At 37.4% G+C, this 14,560-nt stretch overlaps 1 protein-coding gene across 10 annotated transcripts in view; it reads right to left on the reverse strand.

Annotated features, from left to right (window-relative positions):
• BDP1 (B double prime 1, subunit of RNA polymerase III transcription initiation factor IIIB) overlaps positions 1-14,560 on the reverse strand; it is a 96,346-nt gene that overhangs the window by 50,756 nt on the left and 31,030 nt on the right. For 2 of the 10 annotated variants that reach the window (XM_032336021.1, XM_032336030.1), the window contains exons 12-20: positions 12,725-12,883; positions 9,683-9,842; positions 8,053-8,144; positions 6,969-7,167; positions 6,069-6,178; positions 3,541-4,117; positions 2,392-3,378; positions 1,197-1,381; positions 238-436 (exon numbers count right to left, since the gene is read on the reverse strand). In XM_032336021.1, coding sequence (XP_032191912.1) covers positions 238-436; positions 1,197-1,381; positions 2,392-3,378; positions 3,541-4,117; positions 6,069-6,178; positions 6,969-7,167; positions 8,053-8,144; positions 9,683-9,842; positions 12,725-12,883 — 2,668 coding nt within the window. Of the gene's footprint in view, positions 1-237; positions 437-1,196; positions 1,382-2,391; positions 4,118-6,068; positions 6,179-6,968; positions 7,168-8,052; positions 8,145-9,682; positions 9,843-12,724; positions 12,884-14,560 lie in introns of all 10 variants that reach the window. The other 8 variants (XM_032336026.1, XM_032336020.1, XM_032336029.1 and 5 more) reach the window with 7 other exon arrangements.

The following is a 14,560-nucleotide window of genomic DNA, read 5'->3' on the forward strand; positions in this document are numbered from 1 at the left end:
AGGTTCAACCTCACAACCCCAAGATCAAGAGTTTGCATATCTACCAACTAAGCCAGCCAGCGGCCCTGGGAAGTCTGGACCTCTTAATCCCCCTTTCCTATTTCACATGCAATAGAAATTATATGAGAAAATATCTGTTAAATGTTAACCCCAGCTGTTTTACTTTAGTAGCAATAGCTAAGACAAAAAACATCCACCTTGAATAGCACTCACATGTTGAGAAGGGAGAGTGCTCACCTGTTCACTGGTCTGCTGCACCACAACAGTCTCAGTTTTATCAGTTTCCAATTTCTTCCCATGTACATATTTTTCTGCTTCTGCAGTCTCTCTCTTTAAAGTTGCTCTTGCTAAGTTCGGTTTTGGTCTCTTGAATCGACTTCTCATAAAAGGTGCTGGTTTAACTTCTAGTGGCTTCTGCTCTTGAGGAAGAGATTTGCTTTTGGAAAAAGGATTATCAAACTTTAGAATGAGCTGAAGGGGCAATGAGAACAGAGTCTTAGGACAACTTGAGAAACTGGCAATAAATATTAAATCTAATTCTTATTTTTAATTTTTTTAAAATATTTTTATTAACATAATGTATTTTTTTGCCCCAGGGGAACAGGTCTGTGAATCATCAGTCTTACACATTTCACAGCACTCACCATTAACACACACCCTCCCCAATGTCCCTTTAAATCTAATTCTTAACAGGTAAACAAATTGGGCTATTTGGCAGATCCTGAAAAATACAAGGAGTACAACTGAAATATAAGCCTATCATCTTTGCAAAGAGAAAATAGCGGCTCTCACACCCATACTGACTTAGGAGTGTATGTTACATACAATTCTAATGTTAGTAATTCTCTCAATCTAGTGTCATAATGACCTCAAAATTCTCTCCCTAGCATTCCAGAGCTTAGAAGCAGTTTAACACTATGCTCTAGATACGTCTTGAAATCTTACTGATAATCTGAAAATGTCTCCTTAGATGCTTTGTCTTGGGCACATGGGTGGCTCAGTCAATTAAGCATCTGCCTCTGGCTTGGGTCATGATCCCAGGGTCCTGGGATCAAGCTCCCTGCTCAGTGGAGGGCCTGCTTCTCCCTCTCCTTACCCTCTCCCTGCTCTTGCTCTCTCCCTCCAATAAATACTTTTTTTAAATAAAAAACAAAGATGATTTGTCTTTAAAAGCACACAGACCAATATGTTTATACCTTAAATTAGTATTTGAAAACTGCTCTGGAACATCTGGAGATAGCATCCCCTTGTCATTTGTTTTATCAGGTTCAGAAGTCTGTAAAGAAGTCTCCAAACAACTCAAGTGACCTGATAGTTCCTTTTCAGAATTTTTTTCTTCTTTAGGTGTCTGCACCACGGATAGTACTTCACTGCTAACATTCTAGAGGAATAGTCACAGGAAATCAGCACAAATGGAAAATGTCACAATCATGTGAACTTCAAGTAAACTTTTGAGGTTTTTTGAAGATTTTATTTTTAAGTAATCTTTACACCTCACATGCAGCTCAAACCTATAACCCCATGATCAAGAGTCACCTGCTTTAAAAAAAGGTCACATGATCCACCGACTGAGCCAGCCAAGCAGCCCCACTGGAAACAAGCAGCTGGATGGCTCAGTCAGTTGGGCGTCCAACTCTCATTTTCAACTCAAGTCATGATCTCAGGGGTGTGGGATCAAGCCCCACAAAGCGCTTCATGCTGAGGACGGAGCCTGTCTTAGATTCTCTGACTCTCTCCAAGGCCCACCCCATAAGTGCTCTCTCTCCCTTTCTAAAATAAAGTAAAATTTTAAAAATATTTTTAAAAAAGGAAGAAAAAAGAAAATTTAAAAGTGGAGGGAAGGTGGGGGGCACCTGGATGGCTCAGTCACTCAAGCATCTGACTGTTGGTTTCAGCTCAGGTCATGGTCTCAGGGTTCTAAGATCGAGCCCTATGTTGGGCTCCATGCTCAGAGCAGTCTGCTTAGTCCACCCCTCCTACTTGCTCTCCTTAAATAATTTAAAAAATAAAAAAATAAAAGTGGAATGGGACAGGAAATAAAAAAAGAAAGACATTTGGTCACAAGAAATAATTCTACTCTATGTTCATATTACAGTTAGCACTAATCCAGTCTAATTCCCTACACTCCTTTTAGCTAAGAGTAACTTCAAACTGACATTAAGAACAGTAACTTAACCACATTTAAATATATTTTTAAGTTACTTTTTTAAAAGATACATAGTTTCTTTAAGGTCCTAAAACACAGAATTTAGGGCTGGGAAAGACTTCAAAGCTTTTAGAGATTTTAAATTTTGTGGGATTTAAGAGCAATAATCACCGTTTTTATTTTGATAATTTTTCCCTGAAAAAGTGTTCAAAAATAGGTTTGCTAAAGAACAGAAAAATACATACTTTGATAGTTAGTGAAGACACAGTGTTGCAGCAACTACTACTGCTCTGCATTAAATCTGTGTCATTTTGTCTTGAGGTCCTGGTCTCCTCTGCTCCGTATTTCCTTAAAGAAATGTCTATTTTTCCAGTTTTTTCCAAATCTGCAGCCATTTCTTCAGGAGCACTAATTTCTTCTGATCTGCTTTTCTTTGAGGAAACGTCTCCAGTTTCTTTTGATTCTGCCTCTGTTTCTTCAATAGCAGTCGTCTTTCCTGATACCTTTTCCATCAGGGAAAGATCTCCTTCTCCAGTTTCTTTCAAATCAATCTCCCTTTCCCCCGTGGCACTGATCCCCAGTAGTACCTTTTCCCCCAGGGAAGTTCCCTTTTCAATTTCTTTCCAATCTGTCTCCATTTCACCTTGAGTCTTAGCCTCTGGGGCCTTTTCTTCTATGTCTATTTCTCTTCTTTCAGTTTCTTCCAAATGTGTTTCTCTCTCCTTAATGGCATCAACAATCTCTGGTACATTTTCCCCTACAGAAACCTCACTTCCAGTTTCTTCTAAATGTGTTTCTACTTCATCTATAGTGCTGACCTCTGGGGCATTTTCCTGTAGGGGTATTTTTCTTCTTCCAGTTTCTTCCAAATCTGTCACTATTTCTTCAGTGATATCAGACACCTCTGATACAGTATCCCTTGGGGAAACCTCTCTTCCAGTTTCCTCCAAATTTATCACTCTTTCCTCAGAGACATCAGACACCTCTGATACAATATCCCTTGGGGAAACCTCTCTTCCAGTTTCCTCAGTGACATCAGACACCTCTGATACAATATCCCTTGGGGAAACCTCTCTTCCAGTTTCCTCCAAATTTATCACTCTTTTCTCAGTGACATCAGATACTTCTGATACAGTATCACTTGGGGAAACCTCTCTTCCTGTTTCCTCCAAATTTATCACTCTTTCCTCAGTGACATCAAACACCTCTGATACAGTATCCTTTGGGGAAACCTCTCTTGCAGTTTCCTCCAAATTTATCACACTTTCCTCAGTGACATCAGACACGTCTGATACAGTGTCCCTTGGGGAAACCTCTCTTGCAGTTTCCTCCAAATTTATCACACTTTCCTCAGTGACATCAGACACGTCTGATACAGTGTCCCGTGGGGAAACCTCTCTTCCAGTTTCCTCCAAATTTATCACACTTTCCTCAGTGACATCAGACACGTCTGATACAGTATCCCTTGGGGAAACCTCTCTTGCAGTTTCCTCCAAATTTATCACACTTTGCTCAGTGACATCAGACATGTCTGATACAGTATCCCTTGGGGAAACCTCTCTTCCAGTTTCTTCCAAATTCTTCACTCTTTCCTCAGTGATATCAGACACCTCTGATACAGTGTCCCTTGGGGAAACCTCTCCTCCTGTTTCATTCAAATCTGTCTCCATTTCCAAAGTGCTGGTCATCATTTCTGGTATCTTCTCTCTGGGAGACTTGTCTCTTTCAGTTTTCCCTAAAACTGACTCCATTTCCTTAGTAGAATTAGCCTCCACTAATATGCTCTCCCTTGGTAAGGTTTCTTCCATTCTTGTAATTTCTCTCAAAGGTGCTGCAAATTGCCCAGATTCAATCTCCTCTGACACCTCTTTCTTTGAGAAAATTTCTCTTCTTCTAGCTCCTCTTCCTATATTTGGCTTTGGTTTCTGAAATCGAGTCTTTAGAACTGGGACCTTCTTATCCTCTTGAATACTATATATGTATATAAAAAAAAAAAAATACAATCAAATTTTAAACCACACTGCCAGCTAAAGAAAGGATGGTTGAGAAAATACTACTAAAAGACGAGGAATTATCAACTAAAAAATAAATTAAGAAAGCCTCAGGCATCTCAGGGTAAAACCTAAAAATTAAAGGAGAGGGAAAAAACCATGTTTTGAAATAATGAATTTTTAAAATGTCTACTCACATAGAGACATGTATAAAGAGAAATCTATCAATAAGGTCAATTAGAGTAGTAGTCAACTGGCTCTGAACCGTACCTAATTGTCAACCACACAATCCTTCTCAAGTACTGGCTAAGAGTCTCCAGTCCTCTGCAATGGAGCTAGACCAAATTATGTCTACTATTACTACCTCTTGGCCCCTCCTATCTTTTATCCAGCATATGCATTGTCTTAAGAGTTAAGCAATGCATTTATATGGCCAGATTTGAACAGCTTCTCAAATAGCCATATTGAAGTATGACCTGAACAAAAAAGTATAAGAAAGGCTAGACTTTAAATGTGAAGATTGAAAAAACACTAGTAATTGTTGAAACTAAAAGGGCACCTGGGTGGCTCAGTTGTTAGGCATCTGCCTTCACCTTGGGTCATGATCCCAAAGTCCTGGGATCAAGCCCCCACATTGGGCTCTCTGCTCAGCAGGAAGCCTGCTCCCCCCCCCCCATGCCTATTTGTGATCTCTGTCTGTCAAATAAATAAATTAAATATTTAAAAGGAAAACAAAAGAAAACAAATAATAAACAGTGGGGTGCCCTGGGTGACTCAGTCGTGGAGCGGCTGCCTTTGGCTCAGGTCATGATCCCGGGGTGCTGGGATCGAGCCCTGCATCAGGCTCTCTGCTCAGTGAGAAGCCTGTTTCTCCCTCTCCCCCAGCTTGTGTTCCCTCTGTAGCTGTATCTCTCTCTGACGAAATAAATGAATAAAATCTTAAACACACACACACACACACAAACTACATATAGTAGTGCCAAGGAGTCCACTGTTCTGTTCTCACTACTTCTGTGCACAATGAATATTTCCAAAGGAAAAACATTTTCCAAAGTATACTAGTAATTCCATAGATTTTGTTTGGTACCCTCCAGAGGGGACATAACAAATAAAAAAAAACGCATGTGGCTAAAAGAAGTATGGGTTTCCATGTATGGGTTTTTCATAAAATTTATGTGAATAAAGGTCATATGTGGATCAATCTAATCCCAAAGAAACAATGAGAAGAAAGTAAGTTGCATTTCATGTTTGAACATAGACATTTAATCTAATATGCATATTAATCAGGTCTAATTTGTGAGGAGTAAATCAACTCATCAAATCACTAGTAACTAAGAAATTAAGAAGAAAGCTATGGGATGCCTGGGTGGCTCAGTTGCTTAAACGGCTGCTTTCAACTCAGTATGATCTCAAGGTCCTGGAATCAAGTTCCACATCAGGCTCCTTGCTCAGTAGGGAGCCTACTTCTCCCTCTGCCCCTGCCTGTCACTCTGCTTGCTCGTGTTCTCTCTCTCTCTCTGACAAATAAATAACAAAATCTTAAAAAAAAAAAAAGCTATGACATAAATTGCCCTGAAAAGTCTAGTTATATAGTGAATATCATGTAATCTTAATCATAAAAAATCTATCTGATTTGCTTTTGTTTTAAAAAATTGATTAAACAGGGGCGCCTGGGTGGCTCAGTGGGTTAAGCCGCTGCCTTCGGCTCAGGTCATGATCTCGGGGTCCTGGGATCGAGCCCCGCATCAGGCTCTCTGCTCAGCAGGGAGCCTGCTTCCCTATCTCTCTCTCTCTCTCTGGCTGCCTCTCCATCTACTTGTGATTTCTCTCTGTCAAATTAATAAATAAAAGCTTTAAAAAAAAATTGATTAAACATTTCTAAAACCTCATATAAAATTCAAAGATTACATAATCATTAAGATGATGCTTACCTTACACATTCATTAACATTCATTTGGAAAAAATTATCTTCTTTCTCAGATTGTAATGGGATGTCTTCAAAGTCGTTTTTACATGACTGATCTTCTACTTGCTCAGGACTCTTAACAACAAAAGACATTTTTAAGGTTTCACAATGAAACACTCATTTATAAAAAATTGCATTGAAAAGTTTGTCCAATTTGAGTATAAAGAAAATGGTAAACATTTCACAATTATAAAATGATACTCAAAGGACACTTTTCAAAATGTTATTTAAATATCTTTTAAAAATCTCATAAGCTACACCTTCTACCTAATCTCAAATCCCCCATTCTTTTCCTCTTAATCAGAAAGCAAGTTATAGCACTTCAGTCTTGTCTCTTAGAATTATTCCCAGGAGTCTGTCTTCTGCTTAGTACCATTACTGTATAGACCTTGAGAATTTTAACAAAAGAAATTCATATGTAACTATGATCTGAACTCTTACCCTTATCACAAAGACTAGTTATTATGTAAATAACCTAAAATTCATCATCTTTGCTCTTGGAATTCTATTTTAATAGGAAGCTTTTAACATTTTACTGTGTTTAAGCCAGAGCTAAAATTCACATATCTAGCTATATTTTCAAAAAGGAGGCATAATTTAAACACCTAAATAACGTGGAAGGGGGAGGCAAGTAAACATGAAGTAGTAAGATCAAAGCAGATGCTCCATTATGCAAATGCTCAAAATCTAGATTGCTCAGAGTTAAACAGCTTTACAAGTAGCAAAGTTGCTGGCTCTTAAGATTTTGGCTTTAAATTTAATATACAATGTATACAACGGTACAGTCTTGCTGTTTAAAGAGAGGGGTAAAAGAAGGCTGAAGTACTTGTTTAACAAAAAAATTGGAAAGAATCAGAGTACTTACATCTCTAGCAACACAGGATTCACTTTCATTCTTTTTTACATTGGCCTCAATTTTTTCCTGTGATGCTAGAATTTTTCTTTCAGCAGCTTTACCTACATTTGGCTTTGGCCTTTGCAATCGGCTCCTCATTAGTCGTGCTGGTCTGACAGTCTTTGTTTGATCATCTTCCTGCAGACCAATTTTTTCACTCAAAGCAGAACTACAAAAGAATAGAACTATGGTTATTCTGAAGTTACATGTTTGTTTTCAGTATTGCTTCTCCACGATACAAATAAGTAAACCATTTGGAATATAAAAATAATTACAAATGTCCTCAAAAACATCCTCAAAGGGGCACCTGGGTGGCTCGGTGGGTTAAGCCTCTGCCTTAGACTCAGGTCATAATCCCAGGGTCCTAGGATCGAGCCCCACATCGGGGCTCTCTGCTCAGCAGGGAGCCTGCTTCCCCCTCTCTTTCTGCCTGCCTCTCTGCCTACTTGTGATCTCTGTCAAATAAATAAATAAAATCTTAAAAAAAAAAAATCCTCAAAGATACCCACCCTGTTTCTAAACCTTAACGTTTTGGGACAGACATTATCCTGGAACCTGAACTATAAAAATAATTTCATCACAAAACTGAAAAACATCTATATTTGACATACACTTAATACCATTCTCCACTAAGAATACTAGTTTGTAATGTATACCTCCAGGGCCCTAGACAAAGATTATAGCATAAATATACAGTCCAGAATCCAATGGTTCAAATTCATATTAGAATAAGACCTACTCTGAATTTGCATTCCTAGTTAAATATTCCCTTTGAAACCACCTGCTATCCAGAAACATGTACCTTAACCATTAATTAATCTAGTAAGACTTTGGTAAAATCCTGTTAGTAAGTTGAGGAAGAAATGTAACTGCATACCCAATGGATCCATATCATAATTTATTTCTCCAGCAGCATAAAGAGCACTACTGAAATGTTTCAATACACCTACAGTTAAAAGAAGACTTAAGCACACTAAATGGAAGTAAAATTCAGACATTATCCAGTACAGAACTTATTACAGTCACTCTTGAATTCTACTTCCTAAATACTTACATAGATACAGTCTCAGCTTCTGAGTTCTCTCTCTCTGTATTCTCCATTCCAGAAATGTCCAATGTATTCACTTTATCCTTTTCCATATCATTCTATAAATTCAATTTTTTACATTTTATTGACTTAACATAAAAAAGTCCAAACTTGGTAATAAATGGAAATTAAAACAATGACTTTTCATTTTTTGTTCTTCTAATAATAATAGTTCTATAAATCATCGATGCAGCTGTGAACACTATAAAACATATAATTCTACCTACTACTGACAGGAACAAAAATTGGTATATCCTTTCTGGAAAGCCTTTTGCCCATATGAAATCAAAAGCCTAAAAAATGTTCATACTCAGGGCACTTGGGTGGCTCAGTTGGCTAGTATCTGCCTTCGACTGCTGTCATGACCTCAGGGTCCTGGGATCAAGGCCCATGTTGGGCTCCCTGCTCAGAAAAGAGTCTCCTTCACCCTCTCCCTCTGCCCCTTGCTCCTATTACTGGTGCACACTCGCTCTCTCTCTCTCTCTCAAATAAATAAAATCTACTAAAAAAAGTTCATACTATAATAACATTTCTAAGATTCTAAGTAAATATTTAGACAAACTACAAGAATGTTCACTAGAATATTATATAAAATGTCAAACACCATGAACAGACTAAATATTCTATAATGAGTAAATGGTTAAATTCAGTTTTACCCATTGACAGAATATTATGAAGTCACTAAAAACCATGTTTTCAAAGGATATTTAATAATATGGAAAAATATTTATGAAATGTTAAGAACTGAAGAAAGAGATAAAACTGAATACTACTAAATTCTGTAATAGAAAAATTGGAAGGATATATGCTAAAATGTTGGTTGCAGCTGGATAATGAGATCACAAGTACTTTTTGTCTTGATTTTTAAAATAATCTGTACTTTCCCAATTTTCCTGAATTTTACAAAATTATAATAACCTGGGGCAACTGGGTGGCTCAGTCGGTTAAGAGTCTGCCTTCTAGCTCAGATGATCCCAGGGTCCTAGGATAGAGCCCTGAGTCAGACTCCCTGCCTAGCAGGGAGAATGCTTCTCCCTCTACCTCTGCCGCTCCCCCTGCTTATCCTCTCTCACTCTCATTCAAATGGATAAATAAAAATCTTAAAAAATATTTTTTAAATTTTGAAAATTTATATATGTTAAACAAAAGAGATATGCTGCTAATGAGTATGTTTGAAAAAGTATGTCCTAGGTTCTAAATGCATAAACAGGAGATAAGATACATTTCATATTCATGTGCAGGTTCTCGCACCTTTGTTTTAGTATCAGTTACATTATCATGTAATTATCAACTAAACAATTTATTCCCAACTACTTAGGGAAAATTTTTGTAATCTTATTTTCTATAAAGAGTCTTATTCCAGGGATGCCTGGGTGGCTCAGTTGGTTAAGCAGCTGCCTTCGGCTCGGGTCATGATCCCAGGATCCTGGGATAGAGTCCCACATCGGGCTCCTTGCTCAGCAGGGAGCCTGCTTCTCCCTCTGCCTCTGCCTGCTTCTTTGTCTGCCTGTGCTCGCTCTCTCTCCCTCTGTCTCTGGCAAATAAATAAATAAAGTCTTTTAAAAAAAAAAAAAAGAAAAAGAGTCTTATTCCATACCTTTTCAAATGAAGTTTCTGCATGTAGACTCTTGCTCTCTGCATCTGTTTTACCTTGTGAAAGAACAGATTTCTTCCCAACTGCCCTTGATAAATTGGGTTTAGGTCTCTGCAGTTGTCTTCTTCCCATTAGTTTAACATTTCCTGACTGATCTGTTTCCCTAAGAAATGAAAATTATTTTTTATTTTTTTAAATGAACATTATTTAAATCGCACCAACACAGAGGCACAGTCAAATGAAATTTGGAAAAATTCTTTAAAAATCCACTCAGAGGCAGAAAAGAAGTCCTGTAGGTTTACTCAAAGAGTAGCAAAGAAAACTGAAAAACAAGAGTTGTGAGGAGGTAACTTATTTTACCAGATGCTAAAAAGCAACTATGCAGCATTAATAACTAAAACACTGGTACTGATAACATGAATAAACAGATAAATGAAACACAAAAGAAAACTTAGAAGATGACTTCAAAACACATGAAAGAGCAGCGCCTGGGTGGCTCAGTGGGTTAAAGCCTTTGCCTTCGGCTCAAGTCATGATCTCAGGGTCCTGGGATCAAGCCCCGCATCAGGTTCTCTGCTCCACAGGGAGCCTGCTTTTCTCCCCTCTCTCTCTGCCTGCCTCTCTGCCTACTTGTGATCTCTGTCTGTCAAAAAAATAAATAAAATCTTTAAAAAAAAACACACATGAAAGAAGTACATTTAAAAAGGCAGCATTTAAAATAGCAAGAATGAGATACAAAATAATGTATTGTTACAAACAATATCAAAAGCAATGGTGATGGGAAAACTAACACTGGGGACTAAAATAAGATTAGCTCCATTTCTCGCACTGTACTTGTAGTATGTTCCAACATATCAGAGTTAAATAAAGCCATACAGTCAACAAGGATGAATTCTTTTATAACTAAGTTGGGGTAAGCCTTTATAAAGTTTACCTAAAAATTCAAGAGCCATAAAAGAAAAAAAAAAAAAGAAAATTCAGAAATTTAACTACATAAAAATCAAAAACTTCTACATGACCAAGTCAAAAGTCAAACTACCAACCAAGAAAGGATGTTTTGCAAATCACAGAACAAGGCTAATCTCCCTAAAATAAAAAGAGCTCCTACAAATAATAGCATCAAAAACTCATTTTAAAACTGAACAGAGAGGCTCCTGAGTTGCTCAATCAGTTGAGTGCTGGCCTCTGGCTCAGGGCATGATCCCAGGGTCCTTGGGATCAAGCCCCACATTGGGCTCCCTGCTCAGTACACTACTACAAATGTTATTTTGTCATTTTTAGGATTTTGTTTTTCTACCTTACTTTAATTGTAAGATTACAGCAAATAATATATATAACATACAAAATATGTGTTAATCATCCAATTATGTCATCAGGCTTCTGGTCAACAGGAGACCATTAGTAGTTAAGTTTGGAAGAGTCAAAGTTATTTGTGGATTTGCAACTGCCAAGGGGTCAGTATCCCTAACCACTGTGTTGTTCCTAAGGGTCCACTGTACTTACTTGCAGGTTAAAGGACAGAGGTTTAAGATTTTAAGCACTGTTTGAAAAAATAACCTACATAACCATCAGTTGAGCTTTGATTATATAAACTCTAATCCATCTATATATACTAGAACACTATGAAGTGCTCTCTTCAGTAGCACACAAACACCAGAACACTATGCACTAGGCAGCTATTCAAAAATAATAAGGAATATCTTCATGCAAAGGTATCAAGATATAAAATGAATAAATTGCAAATGGTGTCTGTGTAAGTCTAGGGTGTGTGTGTGTGTGTGTGTGTGTGTGTGTGTGTGTGTCTGTACACACATACATTATCATCATTAGGGCTTTAAGAAGAGCAAAAAAATATAAAGAACATGTATTTGCATTAGCTTTAAAGTACTTTTTGTTAAATCTCAGAAAGAAAATCAGAAATAAATTACACACGGGGCTCCTGGGTGGCTCAGTGGGTTAAAGCCTCTGCCTTTGGCTCAGATCATGGTCTCAGAGTCCAGGGATCAAGCCCCGCATCGGGCTCTCTGCTCAGAAGGAAGGAAGCCCTCTCTCTCTGCCTGCCTCTCTGCCTACTTGTGATCTCTCTCTCTGTCAAATAAATAAATAAAATCTTTTTTAAAAAAAAAGAAAGAAAGAAATTACACAAGTTACTTAGAGTGAATGCAGACATAGGAGAAGGGATATTTTACTCTTTTTATACTTTTAGGTGTTTGTGCCATAAGACCATTTTGCCTATTCCAAAGAGTAAACTTTTGTTTAAAAAAAAAAAAAAAAAGTTTCATTTTCAGTGTGACTGTGCTTTACTGAAAATAAATAAGAATTCATAAACTAAATAGCGTGTAAGCCTATATGAGGAGTTTAGGAGGGACTCAAGGAAGTCTGAATTTCTGAGCTATCTCTTTTCAAAGGCAGATTCTTATAGTGTTTTTATTCTGTTTTTAGTGCAAATATTAATCAATATTTACACACTAGGAAACATAATTTCTTTAAAGTCATCAATATCAAAAATCTAGGGGCGCCTGGGTGGCTCAGTGGGTTAAAGCCTCTGCCTTCGGCTCAGGTCATGATCCCAGGGTCCTGGGATCGGGCCCCGCATCGGGATCTCTGCTCTGCGGGGAGCCTGCTTCCTCCTCTCTCTCTCTCTCTGCCTGCCTCTCTGCCTACTTGTGATCTCTGTCTATCAAATAAATAAATAAAAATCTTTAAAAAAAAAAAAAATATCAAAAATCTACTACTTTGAAAAATGATTCAAACCAAGTAAAAGTATCTCACAGCAAATGTTTAGGCTTCCAAATTATTTTAGAATTTCAGCGTAAGTCACCACTGTGCATAAAATTCCTATCATGGTTATAAAAGAGCATCTTTCTATAATGAAATATAAAGTGATAAGCCCTTATGTCACAATCAGACCACAGTACAATTATATATTAAATGGTGTACCACCCCTTTCTAATCCCTAAAGAAAGAAACATTATCCTTTCTTAAATAAGAAATCATCACAGTTTTGAAAATAAATTTTAAAATCCTAACATATAAAATACTTACAATGATTTATTTTTTAGGTCAACACTGCTTTCTTCTGTATAATTCCTTTCAACATTATTCACCTCACACAGTGCACTAATTCCAGCTTCTGATAAAGGCAAACCTGAAGGGCTTGATTCTGAAGCTTCAGTTCCTAGTGATGTGGCATCTTGTTGACCACTAAGCAAATGAAAATACAGGAGGAAAAGAATTCTTAGTAATATGTGTTTTATAATAACTACTTATAATAATTATAATAACTACTTAAAATATTTCTTAATATATAAAACAACTGGGAAAATGATACTTTGTATTTTGGTATTATCAATATAAATATTTTGGCTTTTCTATGATCCTTCTTGTACCATATTGCTAAAAACTGTATCTTCAGGGGTGCCTGGGTTGCTCGGTCGGTTGAGCATTCAACTCTTGATTTTTGACTCAGGTCATGACCTCAGGATGGTGAGATCAAGTCCCAAGTCAGGCTCCACAATGAAAGTGGAGGCTGCTTAAGATTCTTAACTCTAGGGAACAACCTGAGGGCTGCTGAAGGGGAGGAGGTTGGGGGATGGGATAACTAGGTGATAGTCATTAAGGAGGGCGCTTGATATAATGAGCACTGGGTGTTATATGCAAGTGACAAATCACTAAAATCTATCCCTGAAATTAATAATATACTATATGTTAACTAACATGAATTTAAATAAAATCTTAAGAAAGAAAGTTTTCTACCAAAAAAAGAATCAATCTTTCTCCCCTTCCTCTGCCCCTCTCTCCCTACTCGCACACACTCCCTCTCTCTCAGAAACAACCAACCAACCAACCAAAAAAAACCTGTACCTACAGAGAAAGTAACAGCCACAAATTAAAAGGCATAGGAAAACACTCAAGTCAAAATGAAAAATTCTTAATTATATGGGGTTGACAAATCAAATCTATGTGCAAAATCAGAGCAATATTAAGGAATAATCTCTCATTTCAATCTTATACAGGCAGGCCCTGCTTTGCATGGTAGTCTGTTAACCAAAAGTTTTATAAATCCGAGGACACAGTGCTAATATGCATAAGCTGCACTTAGCACTGTATGCCAAAGCAAGACTGCCGTATTATGAAATACTCCAACTAATAATGATATAAATGATGGCCATGTACTAACTGGCACCCAGAAGCAACACATACAACATTCACCTCATTCTTCCTACTGGGTGTTTTTCTTTTCCCAACTAATCAATAAGAACTCTTTATATGTTATTTGCTGGTTACATAAAACCTCCCCAATACTATGCTTGCCTTTCACTTTCCTTGTGAAACCTTTTGTCAAAAGAAATAGTTTACTGTGGTCAAATTCGTCAATTTTATCTTTTAAAGTTTTGTTTTTCATACCTTAAGAAATCCTTGACATCACAAAGGTATTTCCAAATACCTTCTTCTAAAAGTTTTCAAGATTTGCTTTACACATGATTTTATTTATTTATTTATTTATTTATTGGGGGGGGGGCAGGAGCACACACAAGCAGGGGGAGTGGCAGGCAAACGGAAAGGCAGGCTCCATGCTGAGCAAGGAACCCAACACGAGACTCAAGACTCGATCCTAGGACCCTGGGATCATAATCAGGCCTAACACTAACCAGTGTCTGCCAACTGACCCACTGACTAAGTGGCTCAGTTGGCAGACACTAACTAACTGACCCACTCAGCATCCTTGTAGCCCTGAATCTATCAGAAATTTAGCATACAGGGTGAAATAAGGATCCAATACTATCTAATATTAGATATATCTAAACATCTAGTGAATATTTCATTCAATCTTCACCCACAAATTTCTAATGTTACCTCTGCCCCATTTATCAGATTCCT

The sequence above is a fragment of the Mustela erminea genome, chromosome 3 (genome assembly GCF_009829155.1).
Source record: "Mustela erminea isolate mMusErm1 chromosome 3, mMusErm1.Pri, whole genome shotgun sequence".
Classification (NCBI taxonomy): Eukaryota; Metazoa; Chordata; class Mammalia; order Carnivora; family Mustelidae; genus Mustela; species Mustela erminea.